Source organism: Gobio gobio (genome assembly GCF_949357685.1).
Source record: "Gobio gobio genome assembly, chromosome: 24".
In the NCBI taxonomy this organism is placed as follows: domain Eukaryota; kingdom Metazoa; phylum Chordata; class Actinopteri; order Cypriniformes; family Gobionidae; genus Gobio; species Gobio gobio.
This window is the reverse complement of record NC_137120.1, coordinates 42365153-42384335: the sequence shown is the minus strand read 5'-3', so window position 1 is coordinate 42384335 and position 19183 is coordinate 42365153. Positions and strand designations below refer to the sequence as shown.

Below are 19183 nucleotides of genomic sequence, written 5' to 3'. Positions count from 1 at the left end.
TTACAGAGCTGGGGCTTCTAACTGCAAGGACACAATGACTTTACCAATTGGTGATGGCCATTTTTTATGTAGAAGGTGTGACCTATCGGCCATATTGCAATTTGCACTTTGTCCCGTTCATATTAAACCATCTGGGGTTCTTCTCAATCGGATCGCTGCATCCCATTAAGGCTGCCTATCTAGACTGCAATCATCATGCTCAAAGGCTGCCTTTCTTTGAAGGATCCTTGGCCTTTGTTTCACATCCTTCCTTTGGCTAATTTTGAAAGATGGATCAAATGTATTCTTCTCTTTGCCAAATATTCCACTATATTGGCAAAAGTATTGTGCCGTCCCTCCACATCCCTGAGTTCAGGTGTTCAACCCCTTCATGGCCACAGGCGTATAACTCCAGCTCTAGGCCTGGAGACGCTTCTACACACATTAGTGAGAGAATGGGCCGCTCTCAGGAGTGTGTGTGTGTGTGTGTGTGTGTGTGTGTTCACTTCTACACACATTAGTGAGAGAATGGGCCGCTCTCAGGAGCTCAGAGAACTCAAGTGTGGGGCCGTGATCGGTGGACACCTGTGCAATAAGACCAAATATTATACTAAATATTCCACGCTCAACTGTTAGTGGGATTATAACAAAGTGGAAGCCATTGGGAACAACAGCAACTTCAGGGCGGGGTCAGCGCATGCTGAGGGTCACAGAGCGGGGTCAGCACATGCTGAGGGTCACAGAGCGGGGTCAGCACATGCTGAGGGTCACAGAGCGGGGTCAGCACATGCTGAGGGTCACAGAAGTCGCCAACTTTCTGCAGAGTCAAGAGCTCCAGACCTCCAAACTTCTGTGGCCTTCAGATGAGCTCAAGAACAGTGTGTAGAGCTTCATGGAATGGGTTTCCATGGCCGAGCTGCTCATCCAAGCCTTACATAACCAAGTGCAAATAACACAAATTGACTTATGACCAGGTTTCAGTTGGTCAATGGCGCAGTTGTTTTCAGTTTCTCAAAATAGCAACGCACCAACAATGCTCCTGAACACACCTCGTTTTCAGACCAGACGCCCATGGGTGCACAAATGGGCGCAAATGCATTTGTTAATTAAACAACGCAGCGCAGGATGCCTTGATGATAACTGCGTCAGGCGGAAACTAGCAAAAAAAACAATCGTGCCTGGCCCCACATTGTGCCGGGTGTATGATAGGGCCCTAAGAATGGGATGTCATTAAAGTTCATGTGCACAAAATTTTTGCCGATATAGTGTAGAAAATAATTGGCACTGAGGTTGTACAATTGCATAATGAAATGCAAGACTAGAGGAGATCAAGACAACATTGTTTTGTTTTTCTGTAAATTAATCATACAACGTTAAACTGCCTTTAATGTATCGCATTAATTAAATGTTACCAAACCACCTAAGTTTTGTGTTTAATGCTAAGGAGGTATCTAGCTTAGAAGCCTCAAAAGGACTTGTAGGGAAGGATGCAGATTTGTAATTGAGAAGCAAACAAGCCACAAGACAGGTTTCGTTTCCTGGCACTGAGGCAGTTTCTGAGCGCATGCTGCTTCCACCAGCTTCAAGTTCTTATAAATGTGCCTCTTCATCTAAATACACTCTTTCATTGCGGTTTTATATTTCTTGTCAGCCCCACAGGAACTTTTTTCTGTCCGTTTAGTTTGTTCGAACTGGAGAATTACATGACGATAGTCTACATTAATTGACCAAATTGTGTGCGGTTTCAATTCTTGCACTTTTAATGGTCCATTTTCATTTCAGAAGGCAGACGACAGATCTAACCACTAAATCCTGTTTCGCACGCACATACAAACCTTTACTAGCAGTATCACACAAACCACAATAAACAGGTTTTTCAGGTACATCATTAGTTACATTTTCTTTGTATGTAGAAAGTTTGCTTACAGTCGGAAAAAAGGTTTTCATCTCGCACTGAATCCTCCCCGTAGCATTGATGACGTCACCAGTTATTGGCTGATTTTCACTAATACCCAGACTCACAGAGATACTGGTCAATACGATTTTCACCATGTGGATCTGCATCATATTTTTCATTTGTTTGGAGGGTAAGCTATTTCTAATTATTTATAGGCTACTGCTTTTTGTAAAGTGAGTTTAACAATGAGTTTTTGTCTTTTAGTTTTTGATTAGTACATCAGCCCAATTAGGCATTAAACCACTTATGCATTATAACTATTTGGTACTAATAGTACAACAAAACTACAGAATAAACCCTTGATATTTAGTTGCTCCAGTTGATCAGATGCAGTTTTATTTCAGGAGTGTTTGCTGATGGTGATGAAGTGAAGTCAGTGTGTGTGACTGAGGGAGATTCTGTCTCTCTACACACTGATGTTAGTGGAATACAGAGAGATGATCAGATCCTGTGGATGTTTGGACCTCAGGAGACTCGTATCGCTGAACTCTATAAGCTGGACATATCTGTATATGATAATAAAGAGAATCTCCAGATGGACAGTCAGACTGGATCTCTGACCATCAGAAACATCAGATCTGAACACACTGGACTTTATAAACTGACCATCATCAGCAGAGGAACTTCATACAAGAGATTCAGTGTTTCTGTCTATGGTGAGAATTATTGTGTTGATAAATTGTTAAACTTTTTTATTCAATTATATGTACTCCATTTTGCCTCTCTAGATTTCTAAACTGAAATATTATTGTCAATATAATAATAATACACCGATCAGGAATAACATTATGAAGTGAATAACACTGATGATCTCTTCATCTTCTATTAGTGGGTGGGATATATTAGGCAGCAAGTGAACATTTTGTCCTCAGAGCAGGAAAAATGGGCAAGCGTAAGGATTTGAGCGAGTTTGACAAGGGCCAGATTGTGACGGCTAGACGACTGGGTCAGAGCATCTCAAAAACTGCAGCTCTTGTGGGGTGATCCCGGTCTGCAGTGGTCAGTCTCTATCAAAAGTGCTCCAAGGAAGGACCAGTGGAGAACCGGCCACAGGGTCATGAAGGACCAGTGGAGAACCGGCCACAGGGTCATGAAGGACCAGTGGAGAACCGGCCACAGGGTCATGAAGGACCAGTGGAGAACCGGCCACAGGGTCATGAAGGACCAGTGGAGAACCGGCCACAGGGTCATGAAGGACCAGTGGAGAACCGGCCACAGGGTCATGAAGGACCAGTGGAGAACCGGCCACAGGGTCATGAAGGACCAGTGGAGAACCGGCCACAGGGTCATGAAGGACCAGTGGAGAACCGGCCACAGGGTCATGAAGGACCAGTGGAGAACCGGCCACAGGGTCATGAGGGACCAGTGGAGAACCGGCCACAGGGTCATGGAGGACCAGTGGAGAACCGGCCACAGGATCATGGAGGACCAGTGGAGAACCGGCCACAGGGTCATGAAGGACCAGTGGAGAACCGGCCACAGGGTCATGAAGGACCAGTGGAGAACCGGCCACAGGGTCATGAAGGACCAATGGAGAACCGGCCACAGGGTCCTGAAGGACCAATGGAGAACCGGCCACAGGGTCATGAAGGACCAGTGGAGAACCGGCCACAGGGTCATGAAGGATCAGTGGAGAACCGGCCACAGGGTCATGAAGGACCAGTGGAGAACCGGCCACAGGGTCATGAGGGACCAGTGGAGAACCGGCCACAGGGTCATGGAGGACCAGTGGAGAACCGGCCACAGGATCATGGAAGACCAGTGGAGAACCGGCCACAGGGTCATGAAGGACCAGTGGAGAACCGGCCACAGGGTCATGAAGGACCAGTGGAGAACCGGCCACAGGGTCATGAAGGACCAATGGAGAACCGGCCACAGGGTCCTGAAGGACCAATGGAGAACCGGCCACAGGGTCATGAAGGACCAGTGGAGAACCGGCCACAGGGTCATGAAGGATCAGTGGAGAACCAGCCACAGGGTCATGAAGGACCAGTGGAGAACCGGCCACAGGGTCATGAAGGACCAGTGGAGAACCGGCCACAGGGTCATGGAGGACCAGTGGAGAACCGACCACAGGGTCATGGAGGACCAGTGGAGAACCGGCCACAGGGTCATGAAGGACCAGTGGAGAACCGGCCACAGGGTCATGAAGGATCAGTGGAGAACCAGCCACAGGGTCATGAAGGACCAGTGGAGAACCGGCCACAGGGTCATGGAGGACCAGTGGAAAACCGGCCACAGGGTCATGAAGGATCAGTGGAGAACCGGCCACAGGGTCATGAAGGACCAGTGGAGAACCGGCCACAGGGTCATGAAGGACCAGTGGAGAACTGGCCACAGGGTCATGAAGGACCAGTGGAGAACCGGCCACAGGGTCATGAAGGACCAGTGGAGAACCGGCCACAGGGTCATGAAGGACCAGTGGAGAACCGGCCACAGGGTCATGAAGGACCAGTGGAGAACCGGCCACAGGGTCATGGAGGACCAGTGGAAAACCGGCCACAGGGTCATGAAGGACCAGTGGAGAACCGGCCACAGGGTCATGAAGGACCAGTGGAGAACCGGCCACAGGGTCATGAGGGACCAGTGGAGAACCGGCCACAGGGTCATGGAGGACCAGTGGAGAACCGGCCACAGGGTCATGGAGGACCAGTGGAGAACCGGCCACAGGGTCATGAAGGACCAGTGGAGAACCGGCCACAGGGTCATGAAGGACCAGTGGAGAACCGGCCACAGGGTCATGGAGGACCAGTGGAAAACCGGCCACAGGGTCATGAAGGATCAGTGGAGAACCAGCCACAGGGTCATGAAGGACCAGTGGAGAACCGGCCACAGGGTCATTAAGGACCAGTGGAGAACCGGCCACAGGGTCATGGAGTACCAGTGGAGAACCGGCCACAGGGTCATGGAGGACCAGTGGAGAACCGGCCACAGGGTGATGAAGGACCAGTGGAGAACCGGCCACAGGGTCATGAAGGACCAGTGGAGAACCGGCCACAGGGTCATGGAGGACCAGTGGAGAACCGGCCACAGGGTCATGGAGGACCAGTGGAGAACCGCCCACAGGGTCATGAAGGACCAGTGGAGAACCGGCCACAGGGTCATGAAGGACCAGTGGAGAACCGGCCACAGGGTCATGAAGGACCAGTGGAGAACCGGCCACAGGGTCATGAAGGACCAGTGGAGAACCGGCCACAGGGTCATGAATGACCAGTGGAGAACCGGCCACAGGGTCATGGAGTACCAGTGGAGAACCGGCCACAGGGTCATGGAGGACCAGTGGAGAACCGGCCACAGGGTGATGAAGGACCAGTGGAGAACCGGCCACAGGGTCATGAAGGACCAGTGGAGAACCGGCCACAGGGTCATGGAGGACCAGTGGAGAACCGGCCACAGGGTCATGGAGGACCAGTGGAGAACCGCCCACAGGGTCATGAAGGACCAGTGGAGAACCGGCCACAGGGTCATGGAGTACCAGTGGAGAACCGGCCACAGGGTCATGAAGGACCAGTGGAGAACCGGCCACAGGGTCATGAAGGACCAGTGGAGAACCGGCCACAGGGTCATGAGGGACCAGTGGAGAACCGGCCACAGGGTCATGGAGGACCAGTGGAGAACCGGCCACAGGATCATGGAGGACCAGTGGAGAACCGGCCACAGGGTCATGAAGGACCAGTGGAGAACCGGCCACAGGGTCATGAAGGACCAGTGGAGAACCGGCCACAGGGTCATGAAGGACCAATGGAGAACCGGCCACAGGGTCCTGAAGGACCAATGGAGAACCGGCCACAGGGTCATGAAGGACCAGTGGAGAACCGGCCACAGGGTCATGAAGGATCAGTGGAGAACCGGCCACAGGGTCATGAAGGACCAGTGGAGAACCGGCCACAGGGTCATGAGGGACCAGTGGAGAACCGGCCACAGGGTCATGGAGGACCAGTGGAGAACCGGCCACAGGATCATGGAGGACCAGTGGAGAACCGGCCACAGGGTCATGAAGGACCAGTGGAGAACCGGCCACAGGGTCATGAAGGACCAGTGGAGAACCGGCCACAGGGTCATGAAGGACCAATGGAGAACCGGCCACAGGGTCCTGAAGGACCAATGGAGAACCGGCCACAGGGTCATGAAGGACCAGTGGAGAACCGGCCACAGGGTCATGAAGGATCAGTGGAGAACCAGCCACAGGGTCATGAAGGACCAGTGGAGAACCGGCCACAGGGTCATGAAGGACCAGTGGAGAACCGGCCACAGGGTCATGGAGGACCAGTGGAGAACCGACCACAGGGTCATGGAGGACCAGTGGAGAACCGGCCACAGGGTCATGAAGGACCAGTGGAGAACCGGCCACAGGGTCATGAAGGATCAGTGGAGAACCAGCCACAGGGTCATGAAGGACCAGTGGAGAACCGGCCACAGGGTCATGGAGGACCAGTGGAAAACCGGCCACAGGGTCATGAAGGATCAGTGGAGAACCGGCCACAGGGTCATGAAGGACCAGTGGAGAACCGGCCACAGGGTCATGAAGGACCAGTGGAGAACTGGCCACAGGGTCATGAAGGACCAGTGGAGAACCGGCCACAGGGTCATGAAGGACCAGTGGAGAACCGGCCACAGGGTCATGAAGGACCAGTGGAGAACCGGCCACAGGGTCATGAAGGACCAGTGGAGAACCGGCCACAGGGTCATGGAGGACCAGTGGAAAACCGGCCACAGGGTCATGAAGGACCAGTGGAGAACCGGCCACAGGGTCATGAAGGACCAGTGGAGAACCGGCCACAGGGTCATGAAGGACCAGTGGAGAACCGGCCACAGGGTCATGAGGGACCAGTGGAGAACCGGCCACAGGGTCATGGAGGACCAGTGGAGAACCGGCCACAGGGTCATGGAGGACCAGTGGAGAACCGGCCACAGGGTCATGAAGGACCAGTGGAGAACCGGCCACAGGGTCATGAAGGACCAGTGGAGAACCGGCCACAGGGTCATGGAGGACCAGTGGAAAACCGGCCACAGGGTCATGAAGGATCAGTGGAGAACCAGCCACAGGGTCATGAAGGACCAGTGGAGAACCGGCCACAGGGTCATTAAGGACCAGTGGAGAACCGGCCACAGGGTCATGGAGTACCAGTGGAGAACCGGCCACAGGGTCATGGAGGACCAGTGGAGAACCGGCCACAGGGTGATGAAGGACCAGTGGAGAACCGGCCACAGGGTCATGAAGGACCAGTGGAGAACCGGCCACAGGGTCATGGAGGACCAGTGGAGAACCGGCCACAGGGTCATGGAGGACCAGTGGAGAACCGCCCACAGGGTCATGAAGGACCAGTGGAGAACCGGCCACAGGGTCATGAAGGACCAGTGGAGAACCGGCCACAGGGTCATGAAGGACCAGTGGAGAACCGGCCACAGGGTCATGAAGGACCAGTGGAGAACCGGCCACAGGGTCATGAATGACCAGTGGAGAACCGGCCACAGGGTCATGGAGTACCAGTGGAGAACCGGCCACAGGGTCATGGAGGACCAGTGGAGAACCGGCCACAGGGTGATGAAGGACCAGTGGAGAACCGGCCACAGGGTCATGAAGGACCAGTGGAGAACCGGCCACAGGGTCATGGAGGACCAGTGGAGAACCGGCCACAGGGTCATGGAGGACCAGTGGAGAACCGCCCACAGGGTCATGAAGGACCAGTGGAGAACCGGCCACAGGGTCATGGAGTACCAGTGGAGAACCGGCCACAGGGTCATGAAGGACCAGTGGAGAACCGGCCACAGGGTCATGAAGGACCAGTGGAGAACCGGCCACAGGGTCATGAATGACCAGTGGAGAACCGGCCACAGGGTCATGAAGGACCAGTGGAGAACCGGCCACAGGGTCATGAAGGACCAGTGGAGAACCGGCCACAGGGTCATGAAGGACCAGTGGAGAACCGGCCACAGGGTCATGAATGACCAGTGGAGAACCGGCCACAGGGTCATGAAGGACCAGTGGAGAACCGGCCACAGGGTCATGAAGGACCAGTGGAGAACCGGCCACAGGGTCATGAAGGACCAGTGGAGAACCGGCCACAGGGTCATGAAGGACCAGTGGAGAACCGGCCACAGGGTCATGAATGACCAGTGGAGAACCGGCCACAGGGTCATGAAGGACCAGTGGAGAACCGGCCACAGGGTCATGAAGGACCAGTGGAGAACCGGCCACAGGGTCATGAAGGACCAGTGGAGAACCGGCCACAGGGTCATGGAGTACCAGTGGAGAACCGGCCACAGGGTCATGAAGGACCAGTGGAGAACCGGCCACAGGGTCATGAAGGACCAGTGGAGAACCGGCCACAGGGTCATGAAGGACCAGTGGAGAACCGGCCACAGGGTCATGAATGACCAGTGGAGAACCGGCCACAGGGTCATGAAGGACCAGTGGAGAACCGGCCACAGGGTCATGAAGGACCAGTGGAGAACCGGCCACAGGGTGATGAAGGACCAGTGGAGAACCGGCCACAGGGTCATGAATGACCAGTGGAGAACCGGCCACAGGGTCATGAAGGACCAGTGGAGAACCGGCCACAGGGTCATGGAGGACCAGTGGAGAACCGGCCACAGGGTGATGAAGGACCAGTGGAGAACCGGCCACAGGGTCATGAAGGACCAGTGGAGAACCGGCCACAGGGTCATGGAGGACCAGTGGAGAACCGGCCACAGGGTCATGGAGGACCAGTGGAGAACCGCCCACAGGGTCATGAAGGACCAGTGGAGAACCGGCCACAGGGTCATGGAGTACCAGTGGAGAACCGGCCACAGGGTCATGAAGGACCAGTGGAGAACCGGCCACAGGGTCATGAAGGACCAGTGGAGAACCGGCCACAGGGTCATGAATGACCAGTGGAGAACCGGCCACAGGGTCATGAAGGACCAGTGGAGAACCGGCCACAGGGTCATGAAGGACCAGTGGAGAACCGGCCACAGGGTCATGAAGGACCAGTGGAGAACCGGCCACAGGGTCATGAATGACCAGTGGAGAACCGGCCACAGGGTCATGAAGGACCAGTGGAGAACCGGCCACAGGGTCATGAAGGACCAGTGGAGAACCGGCCACAGGGTCATGAAGGACCAGTGGAGAACCGGCCACAGGGTCATGAAGGACCAGTGGAGAACCGGCCACAGGGTCATGAATGACCAGTGGAGAACCGGCCACAGGGTCATGAAGGACCAGTGGAGAACCGGCCACAGGGTCATGAAGGACCAGTGGAGAACCGGCCACAGGGTCATGAAGGACCAGTGGAGAACCGGCCACAGGGTCATGGAGTACCAGTGGAGAACCGGCCACAGGGTCATGAAGGACCAGTGGAGAACCGGCCACAGGGTCATGAAGGACCAGTGGAGAACCGGCCACAGGGTCATGAAGGACCAGTGGAGAACCGGCCACAGGGTCATGAATGACCAGTGGAGAACCGGCCACAGGGTCATGAAGGACCAGTGGAGAACCGGCCACAGGGTCATGAAGGACCAGTGGAGAACCGGCCACAGGGTCATGGAGGACCAGTGGAGAACCGGCCACAGGGTCATGAAGGACCAGTGGAGAACCGGCCACAGGGTCATGGGCGGCCGAGGCTCATTGATGCCCGTGTGGTCCGATCAAACAGACGAGCTACTGGAGCTCAAACTGCTCAAGAAGTTAATGCTGGTTCTGATAGAAAGGGCTCAGAATACACAGAGCATCTCAGTTTGTGGAGTATGGGGCGGCACAGCCGCTGACCAGTGCCCATGCTGACCCCTGTCCACCATTAGTCCATCCACTATTATAATTATATAAGTATAATTCCTGTATATTTGGAAACAGGATGGGTTCTAAATGGGCTTTTGATTCCAGCACTCTCTGATTTCCCTTTCAGCTCCTCTTCCCATTCCTATCATCACTAGAAACTCTTCAAACTGTTCTTCTTCATCCTCCTCCTCCTCAGAGTCCAGATGTGCAGTGGTGTGTTCAGCTGTGAATGTGAGTCATGTGACTCTCTCCTGGTACAAAGGAAACAGTTTATTGTCCAGCATCAGTGTGTCTGATCTCAGCATCAGTCTCTCTCTACCTCTGGAGGTGGAATATCAGGATAACAACACCTACAGCTGTGTGCTCAACAATCCCATCACAAACCACACCACACATCTGGACATCAGCCGTCTCTGTCACACATGTGCAGGTATGTGATATTAGAGTTTATGCACTAATATGGAATGTGTTTCCCAAAAAAAGCCTAGATCGTAGAGACCATTGGAGCCAATGATTTCTACTTTGGATTACAATGATTTGGGTAAATGCAGCCCTAATCAATTATCTGAATAATCTCCAAACATCTCAACATCACTCAACTCTGTAATACATGAACGACATTGACGATATTCTTGATTATTTACTGAATATTATAGATTATCTGTGTCATTATTTACTGGTTTATTTCGTGATAAAACTTCATCATGTTACATATTATTAGATTAGATACAGATCTTTGTAAGTGATAGTATAGTTTGAGCATCTGTTTAAAAGAGTTTGTTAAAGTACACTAATGATTCAGTGTTTGATTCTGTTTCTTCCCTCAGACTCTGCCCAGTGTTGTGGTTTCACTGAAGCTGTGATCCGATTGGTTCTCTCGGTTCTGGTGGGCGTGGCTACTGTTGCTGCTGTGGTTTATGACATCAGATCCGGAGTTAAACAAAAGAAAAGGGCTCAGATACATGAGGACTCTAGCAGGCAATATTTCTGAAAAAGGAAAAAAAAGCTTAATGTCAAGTTTATGAATGCAATACGAAAAATAACTGAAAACATTACAGTGAAAATTATTTGTGGCCAATGAAAATAGATAGATATTAGAAACATTTAACAAAAACGCTTTGTACATAGCAGCTGTCCTAAATTTAGGCATAGGCATATTTGACTTAATTTTTTTATTTTTTTATTGTGTGTCTAAACAGAAAATTCTTAATTTTTCACAATTAAGTTGTAGTCCTAACTGTGTTTTGTACTAATAATTTACTATTGATAGAAAGTTGGGCCTAAGAAACTTTCCTTGTAGTTGTGTGTACTATTCTGTTATCCAATAAATAATACAATACAACCTCTCACAGGCCAATCACAGACTCTCCTTCAGCTCCAACACGAACACATGAGAATGCGTATCAATAGTACGAGTGTGCAATGTCGTGGAATGACGAAACAAAATGAGTTTTGGCGTGCATATGATACGCTCTTTATATGATACGCGCTTGGGTAGAGTGAGGGGTGGGGGGTTTGTGCGTATATTATGCCATAAAGGGGCTGATAAAGATTGAAAGGAAACATTACTTGCAAACTGTTAGAAGGCAAATCCTCTAAACTCAAATACAACAAACAGCAGTTTGTGCTTATATATGCCTTCATTTGAATGTATTCAAATGGCTTTTTTTTTCAAGACACCAAAACATAAAAAATTATAGTGAGATGTTTTTTTAAGGTTAAAGGCACAATATGTAAGATTTTTGGATTAAAATATCCAAAAAAACCACAAGAACAGTGTTATACATTTTGTTGACTTGTGTACTTACATTATCCCAAATGTGTCCAAGAATGTTTAAATCCAGAGAAATAAGCAATCCGATTTCAGAAAACATTTATGATTATTATAAATGTTGCTTGAAAAAATAAATCTGGAAACTGGCATATAGTAGGGGTTTTTTAGGAGGCACATGAACACAAGAACATAATTATGTTATTTGAAATAAAAATCTTTTCTTTTCTAAAAATAATTATCTCTTTTTTGAACCATATGTTTGTCTATTTTGGATGCTTTCGTTTCTCTGTAAACTTGGCATTGTGGTTAAAGCTTTTTTGTTGTTTCAGGATGTGGTTTGTAAAGTGAGAGATGTAAGAGACACAAAGTCAAAGACACTTTGGCAAGCTTGATGAGCCCATGAACAGTTTATTTAAACAAGGTGATAAACAGAATCCAATGATGACTTGAAACATAAAAAGACTTGACTTAAAACTTGACAGACACTCACCAACAGTGGTTACAGGGAACAATACTCGACCAGGACACACAGCAAACATGTGGGCTTTAACACACAAAGACTAGTGACTAAACATTAAAAGACTAGTCACACCTGAAAAAAGACTAAATGACACACTAATGACATGACTAAATCAACCAATGAAACCGGCCAAATATCCTCCTATTCTAACAAACCACACATCACTGGCGTACCTACATCAAAGTTTATTCATTCAGCTTTCATATGATGTATAAATATCAATTTTAAAAAAATGACCAGGGTCATATTTTGTAATCACCCGTCATTTCTGCCACACTGTGAACAGGAGAAGCTCATGGGAGGAGTGGAAGGAACACGTTTACTTTAGAAACTGTTTTTGGCTCGTCAAAGTAAAATTGTATCATAACGGATGAAAATCAAAGCAACTTTACCCAGGTCATTCAGCTAAATATTACACTGAATTGGTAAGCTAACTAGTTTTATCCAAAATGGCAGCTATGGGCCAAAGTGAGCCCAATGCAAAGTGAGCCAGCACCAGCAACTTACCCACCCTAAGGCACTGTAGTTGAGTTAAATCTCTGAAGTATAAACTGGTATAATTTTCCTAAAAATGTTGAGAAACGTACAATTTCAAAATTAAACAAAATATTGTATTAAATAAATAAACTTTGCATACTTAATTCATACCATGAACTAAGCTAATTATAATTTATAGTTAGTGATAAACTTGATTATGAGCAAGATATTCATTGCTACAGAAGTTATGTTTCATATGTAACTTTGGTAACAGAGTTGTTGGGGTAACAGTTTAGGACCCAGGACCAGTAGTGAAAAATGAAGACCAAGAGTCAGGAGTTAGATTAATTAAAGAAAAAATTACTGAAGAATAGTTTGCAGTGTCATCAGCAGAAGCTTCAAGTCTCACAAGGAGTTTGTAGGCCGCGCTCCCTCTACCAGTCTCCCCGCCTCCACCTATCGTACTTACAATTTCTGAACAGATACTGTTTTCAAGGTCTAACCACGTCATTACTGCCATGTGGAATGAGTCTGATTGACAGAGAAAATGCAAAGTCACGGTAAATTTCCACACAAGGATAGATAGCAAAGCATATCACTAAACTAGGTAGACTAGTTGTCACCCCATCACTAGAATTAGATCATTGTTGACCTCGGAGGTTACAGAAAGGCGTCTTCAGGTCTGCTGTCGTGTGCAGAAAATGTCCATCTTCAATATTGGGCCTGCACAGATCATGCAACGCACACACACAAAAGCTCCCTAGAATCACAGCTCTCCCAAGGTTACTAGTTGGTGAGATCTGGTCCCAACCAGAGAAAGTTAGGTCCAAAACATATTGATAACATGTGCTTTTCTCTCAGTGAGAGATACAGACAATAGTACAGACCATATTTATCTTGTTTCTTTAGGGTTTCAGTAAAAGGAAATATAAAATTAAATAAAATAAAATGAAAGACAAATCCATTATTTAATCTCTGGAAGCCGGGCTAAATGAGTAATCCCTGTTACTGCATTCCTGTCGAGTTGGAGGTGTGTGATAGGCCCCCAAAATCCAAACACACGACATGTTCTGAAATCAAGTGTTTTTGGGAAACATCACACACGCCCAGGACAGACCCTCAGTCACCACTCAGAGGACCAAATACAAACTTTAGAAAATATAAAGAAAGAAACAATCAGTGGTCCTATTGATTAATCAAAATCATAACTGGAAAGAATCATTAAAATCATAATAATTATATAGGAGGATGAATATTGATTGAGGCTTTGATTATGAATTTAAGTAGGATATATATATATATATATATATATATATATATATATATATATATATATATATATATATATATATATATATATATATATATATATATATATATATATATATATATATATATATATATATATATAATTATATTGAAGCGGTAGTAGATTCTAGAATCTTTCAATGAATGCAGTCGATACCATACAAACTTTTGTATAGAATACTCAACTTTCTGCTGTTACATCAGGGCTCACTTTTCCAGGGTTCATGTCCTTTCCCTTCACATTTCTCTCTTTGATTTTTTTATGATTTACTGAAAATTAATGCTTTTTATTTTCATTTTAGACTTGATGGAGGAGAGTAAAGAACTGAGTGAAGGGGAAGAGAAACATCATGTCAAAACTGGAAAGAAATCTTTGAGTCGCTCACAGACTGAAATAAATGTTTTACTGAAAAGAAGATCCAAAAAATCTTTCACCTGCTCTCACTGTGGAAAGAGTTTCCCATACAAATAAAGTCTTGAACCTCACATGAGGACCCACACCGGTGAGAAGACGCACACGTGTGATCAGTGCGGGAAGAGTTACAGACATGCAAACACTCTTAAAATGCATGTGGATCCTCATTCTGGAGAAAGACCATATAACTGTGATCAGTGCGGTAAAACATTTATTTAGGAAAAATCCTTGAAGGTCCACCTGAAAGTTCATACAAAGGAGAAGCCTCACATGTGTTTGTGTGGAAAGAGTTTTAGTTGGCTGAGTCTTTTAAAAAAAAAAAAAACACCAGAAACGGCACAGTGGTGTGAAGAATCATGTGTGCTTTGATTGTGGGAAGAGTTTTATTACAGACACTGAACTGATGCTGCACCAGAGAGTTCACACTGGAGAAAAACCTCACAAGTGTTCACACTGTGACAAGAGATTCAGTCAGTCAAATGATCTGAAAGTGCATGAGAAGACCTACATCGGAAAGAAACCTCACAAGTGTTCACACTGTGACAAGAGATTCAGTCGGGCCGGACACATGAGAATACACGAGCGGATCCACACCGGAGAGAAGCCTGTTACCTTGAAACCTTTGCCACGACATAGGCGTCTCAACTTCCCTTCCTCTCTCCAATACAAACAGCAGGTAAAGCTCATATAGAAAAGAAACAATCAATCTTTGATCATGTTATTGCTTCTATATAGAAGGACCCCTCCATAGACAGCGATGTGATGAACACTTTCAAGGTCCAAAAAGGAAGTAAAGACATCGTTAAAATCAGAGGTGGACAAAGTACACAACTCCATTACTTGAGTAAAAGTAAAAGTACTATTGTTTAAATATTACTCCATTACAAGTGAAAGTAATAAAGATAGATTTTTACTTAAGTAAAAGTACAGAAGTACTTGCTTTTAAAAGTACTTAAGTATCAAAAGTAAAAGTAAACACATTATTTTATTATCGTTGCATTGTTGTATGAATGCACGCTGTTCCATCATGGTGGTTTAAGCCAGTCATGCTCCATCTGACATGCTAGCATACCTTGAACTCATTTAAATGCTTGTTTAAAAGTTACAAAGCTCTTATCAAAGTCAAAATCATACTAGAAAAGAAAGCTTTCTACATCGTGTTTATTTGACAGGATTATGTAAAAACATATTTCTGAAAGGACTTCAGTTAACATTATTAGTCCAACTATGTCGTTTTTGTATGCGAACTAACATCATTGTCAAACATTACCTATGCGTTAGCGTTGTATCCACAAGGCTATGGCAACTTGGCGGGTAAATCTATAAAAATCATTTGACCGACCATACTTCATACCAGTGTTAATTTTGATTTAGTTTTAGTCAGTCTTTTGACTACAACATTTTAGTCATCTGAATTGTTTTAGTCTAGTTTTAATTGACTATAATAAGATTTTAGTAGATTCAATAGACTAAAATTCAGTACTTGTGGTCTGGCGTCTGAGAGGCAGCTTTCTGTGTGCACTTTCGTGTCGTCGCACTTTTTCAGACTTATCCACGTCTGCTCTTCTGAATTTTAACTTTTAAGTATGACCATGGTTGCGCGCACTGCATCTGGGAACTGCCGCCTTCTGTTTTACCATCAATTGATTGCTGTTCAAAAAATACTTGGAAATCATTTAACTTCATGTGATCCTACAAGAGTGATTACTTATAGGCTGTCTGCAAAAAAAAACAAATCCTGTTTTAAAGAAGAAAAATCATCCACTGACTTTCAAAGCGGCTACGACTTTCTACTTCGAGGGCCTTGATAGAAATGTAGTGGAGTAAAAAGTACGATATTTGTCTTTCAAATGTAGTGAAGTAAAAGTCATAAGTTTCCAGAAACAATACTACTCAAGGAAAGTACAGATACTCAAAAAGTGTACTTAAGTACAGTACTCAAGTAAATGTACTTAGTTACTGTCCACCTCTGGTTAAAATAGCCCATGTAACTCCAGTGGTTCAGCCTTAGTGTGATGAAGAGATGAGAATACTTTAGTGCGCAAAAACACACACAAATAATGACTTCATTCATCAATTTCATTCTAGCGTGTGTCAGTCTCATGCACAGTTTCTGTTGTAGACAGTGCATCTCCTGTGTCATCTTCACACACATGCGTCGTGACGCTCACATGAACAGCATCAGCAGAACACATATGTTTATATATGCTTCAATTTGTCACAATCTGGTCCAGATGAAGATGATGAAAAGGGTTCAATCAAGGATCCACACACAAAAGGTTCTTTAATAAAACACACTTGGGTAATCCAATAGCTGGAAGGCAGCTCAACAGTGTGTGATACACGAACAATACCAGACACCACCTGCACGAAAAGAAGGAACTGAAAAACACAAGGTGATTGAACTCAAATGAGCAGGTGATGAATTGTTAATCAGTAGCCATAGTTACAAACGAGGAGCGGGAAACAAAGGAAAACAGGTGATATCTGCAACTGATGAAAAACAAAGAGACTGTGGGGGAAGGAGGGGGCTCTGGAGGTGGATGAGGAGCTGGAAAAGACCTGGAAACAAGCAGAGATGTCAGACAGAGGGACCAGGGTGGAGTAGACGGTGGAAGCGCTCATGGAGGAGCAGATGGCCGACGAGAGCCCAGGAGGCAGCCAGGACGAGGGTGAGGAGAGCTGGGGCAGTGGACCGAGGGGACGCTGGTGGGAGTGAGTAATGGAGGAGCCTGACGGAGCCTCCACAAGCACACACACACAAGTTACTACAATATACATTTTTCATACAGCAAAATTTAAGACAATATTTTAATGTTAATTGAATTTCATTGATATTATATTTATATGCAAAACAAAACACTTTTTTTAAACACGTACTCACAGTGTATCATATGTAAGGGCTTAAAGGAAAGTTGTTTAACTTCGCCACCTAGTGACCACATGGGAGAATATATGGTTCTCAATACCTCATAATATGCTCATAAATTCATCAAAGCATCTTACAGTTTTTTACAATCGCTATGACAATTTTTCAATACTTTTAACAAATTTCCTAAACTCTTAACGCAGTTAGCACAACATCTGTCTGTGTAGGCTATACAATTAACACATTTATTGTTGCTTTTACACAAAATGCATACAGTTAACACAAATTTAAAATGCTTGAACTTCTTATACACACAAGCTCAACTAATACCAAAACAATGGATTTTTACTGCCAGATTTACCAATGCTTTAACACTGTACGTCAGAACAGATAACACCATGTTCTAAACCCTAACCTTATACACTAAAGTAAAAGTGAACAGCTGTTTATATTGAGAATTGAAACACAAATATATCCCCTGTATTTTATTCCATAGTTACTGAGAAACAGCTGAGTGAAGTTATGCAAACATATAAATCCCAGCTGATTCCCATCTAGGAATTCAGGTGTCGATGTTCTTTCAATCTCATGACCATATGGTATAGAGTAAAAGAGGACATCTTTGGGCTGATCTTGTGTGGAAAAGGAATATAGAGCAACACAAAGAAAGTAAGAAAATGCCTTTATGAGGGAGAGGAAGATGAGTACCAGGACAAGGGAGAGGAATGCCTGGACAAGGGCAAGGGAGAGGAATGGGACAAGGGCAAGGGAGAGGAATGCCTGGACAAGGGCAAGGTAGAAATTGAGGAGGGTGAATGCATGGTGACATTCAAAGAAGGGCCAGAATTAGGGTAACTGATGAAATAAGACCTACTATCATATACCATGTCATAAACCACAGGCTATCAGAGGGGCTGGTGAACGAGTACATCCAAATCTCAGCCAGGACACAGTGGCAGCCATTATCCAGATTTTTTTCCAGAAACCAACAGGTATGATATTGTATAAGGGCTTCTCCTTCTGCAAAGTGTAAATACTTTTACCATGTATTACAGTGACTGTATGCCTCTGGTCACTAATTGTATTTTGTCCCTCTAAGGATTCAACATCTACCTCCCTCAGGGGGCAGAGGAAAGCTCCTAAATGAAGAACCGGAACTTGCTATTGTCAACATGGTGATTGCTGATAATGAAATAAAACTGAAGGGCATTCTATAAAACTACCCTGAGATGGGTTATTCATTTTTTGTATTGAATTTCTGCAGCAAAAGAAACAAAATGCATGCATTTACTAAACCCAACAAAACACAAATGTGGAGAGTCTTCAAACGACACACAATCTATGATTAATAAAATATACAGTCGATTGCATAAGGGCAGACCTGACACATAAAATAATGCAGTTTCTGTAATTCCATCTAGTGTTAGTGTTTTTATATAACATTGTGCTATGATTGACTAAATGTTTCTGTTGGAAGAGAACATGTGTTAGTGTATTGTTGTAGTGTGTTATTTTATTTAGAAAATAAGTGTTAGAGTTTAGTTTACAATGTGTGATTTTGAACATGAAATTAACCGTTTTGCCAATTGTGTGTGGTAGGTGTGGTGGTGTGTTAAGAGTTTAGGAAATTTGTTAAAAGTGTTGAAAAAAATGTCATAGCGATTGTAAAAAACTGTAATATAAAGTAAAATATATTCAAATATTATTAGGTGTCTTTTTATGATGTTCCTAAATAATGCATCTCTGTCTAGAAATACCTTTGATGTATCTGGACATGATCCGGTTAGTCAAGAGTAGACTAGTGAGGAAAGTACAAAAAGTTGTTTGTTGATGTTGGTTATGGAGATGATGGAAATGTCCAGTAAATCTTATGAATATGAGCCTTTAAGTCGCAAATCTGTGACAGTGATTTATATATGCGCTGTTTCTCAACCGTGAATTTTACATTTATGAACTTTATTAACAGAATTAGTGATGATGATAAATGTGTTTAATGAACTGGTAAACTCATGCTTTTTTTGATGTGTTTTCTGCTTTTGTCTGATATCTAATGATTATGGTAGAGTTCAAACTCCAATGTGTTGCTTGAGTTGATATAAAACCTGTTCTGCTGGTCTGAGTTTGA

At 45.7% G+C, this 19183-nt stretch overlaps 2 protein-coding genes across 2 annotated transcripts in view; both read left to right on the top strand.

Moving 5' to 3' along the window:
- LOC307120889 (uncharacterized protein) overlaps nucleotides 1-19183 on the top strand; it is a 678898-nt gene that overhangs the window by 44451 nt on the left and 615264 nt on the right. The window lies entirely within an intron of this gene.
- On the top strand, nucleotides 1840-11042 carry LOC307120595 (CD48 antigen-like). The gene is made up of 4 exons (XM_079807699.1): nucleotides 1840-2066; nucleotides 2281-2592; nucleotides 9823-10125; nucleotides 10523-11042. Exons 1-4 carry the CDS (start codon nucleotides 2030-2032, stop codon nucleotides 10684-10686), a joined length of 816 nt encoding a protein of 271 aa, XP_079663825.1. The 5' UTR covers nucleotides 1840-2029; the 3' UTR covers nucleotides 10687-11042.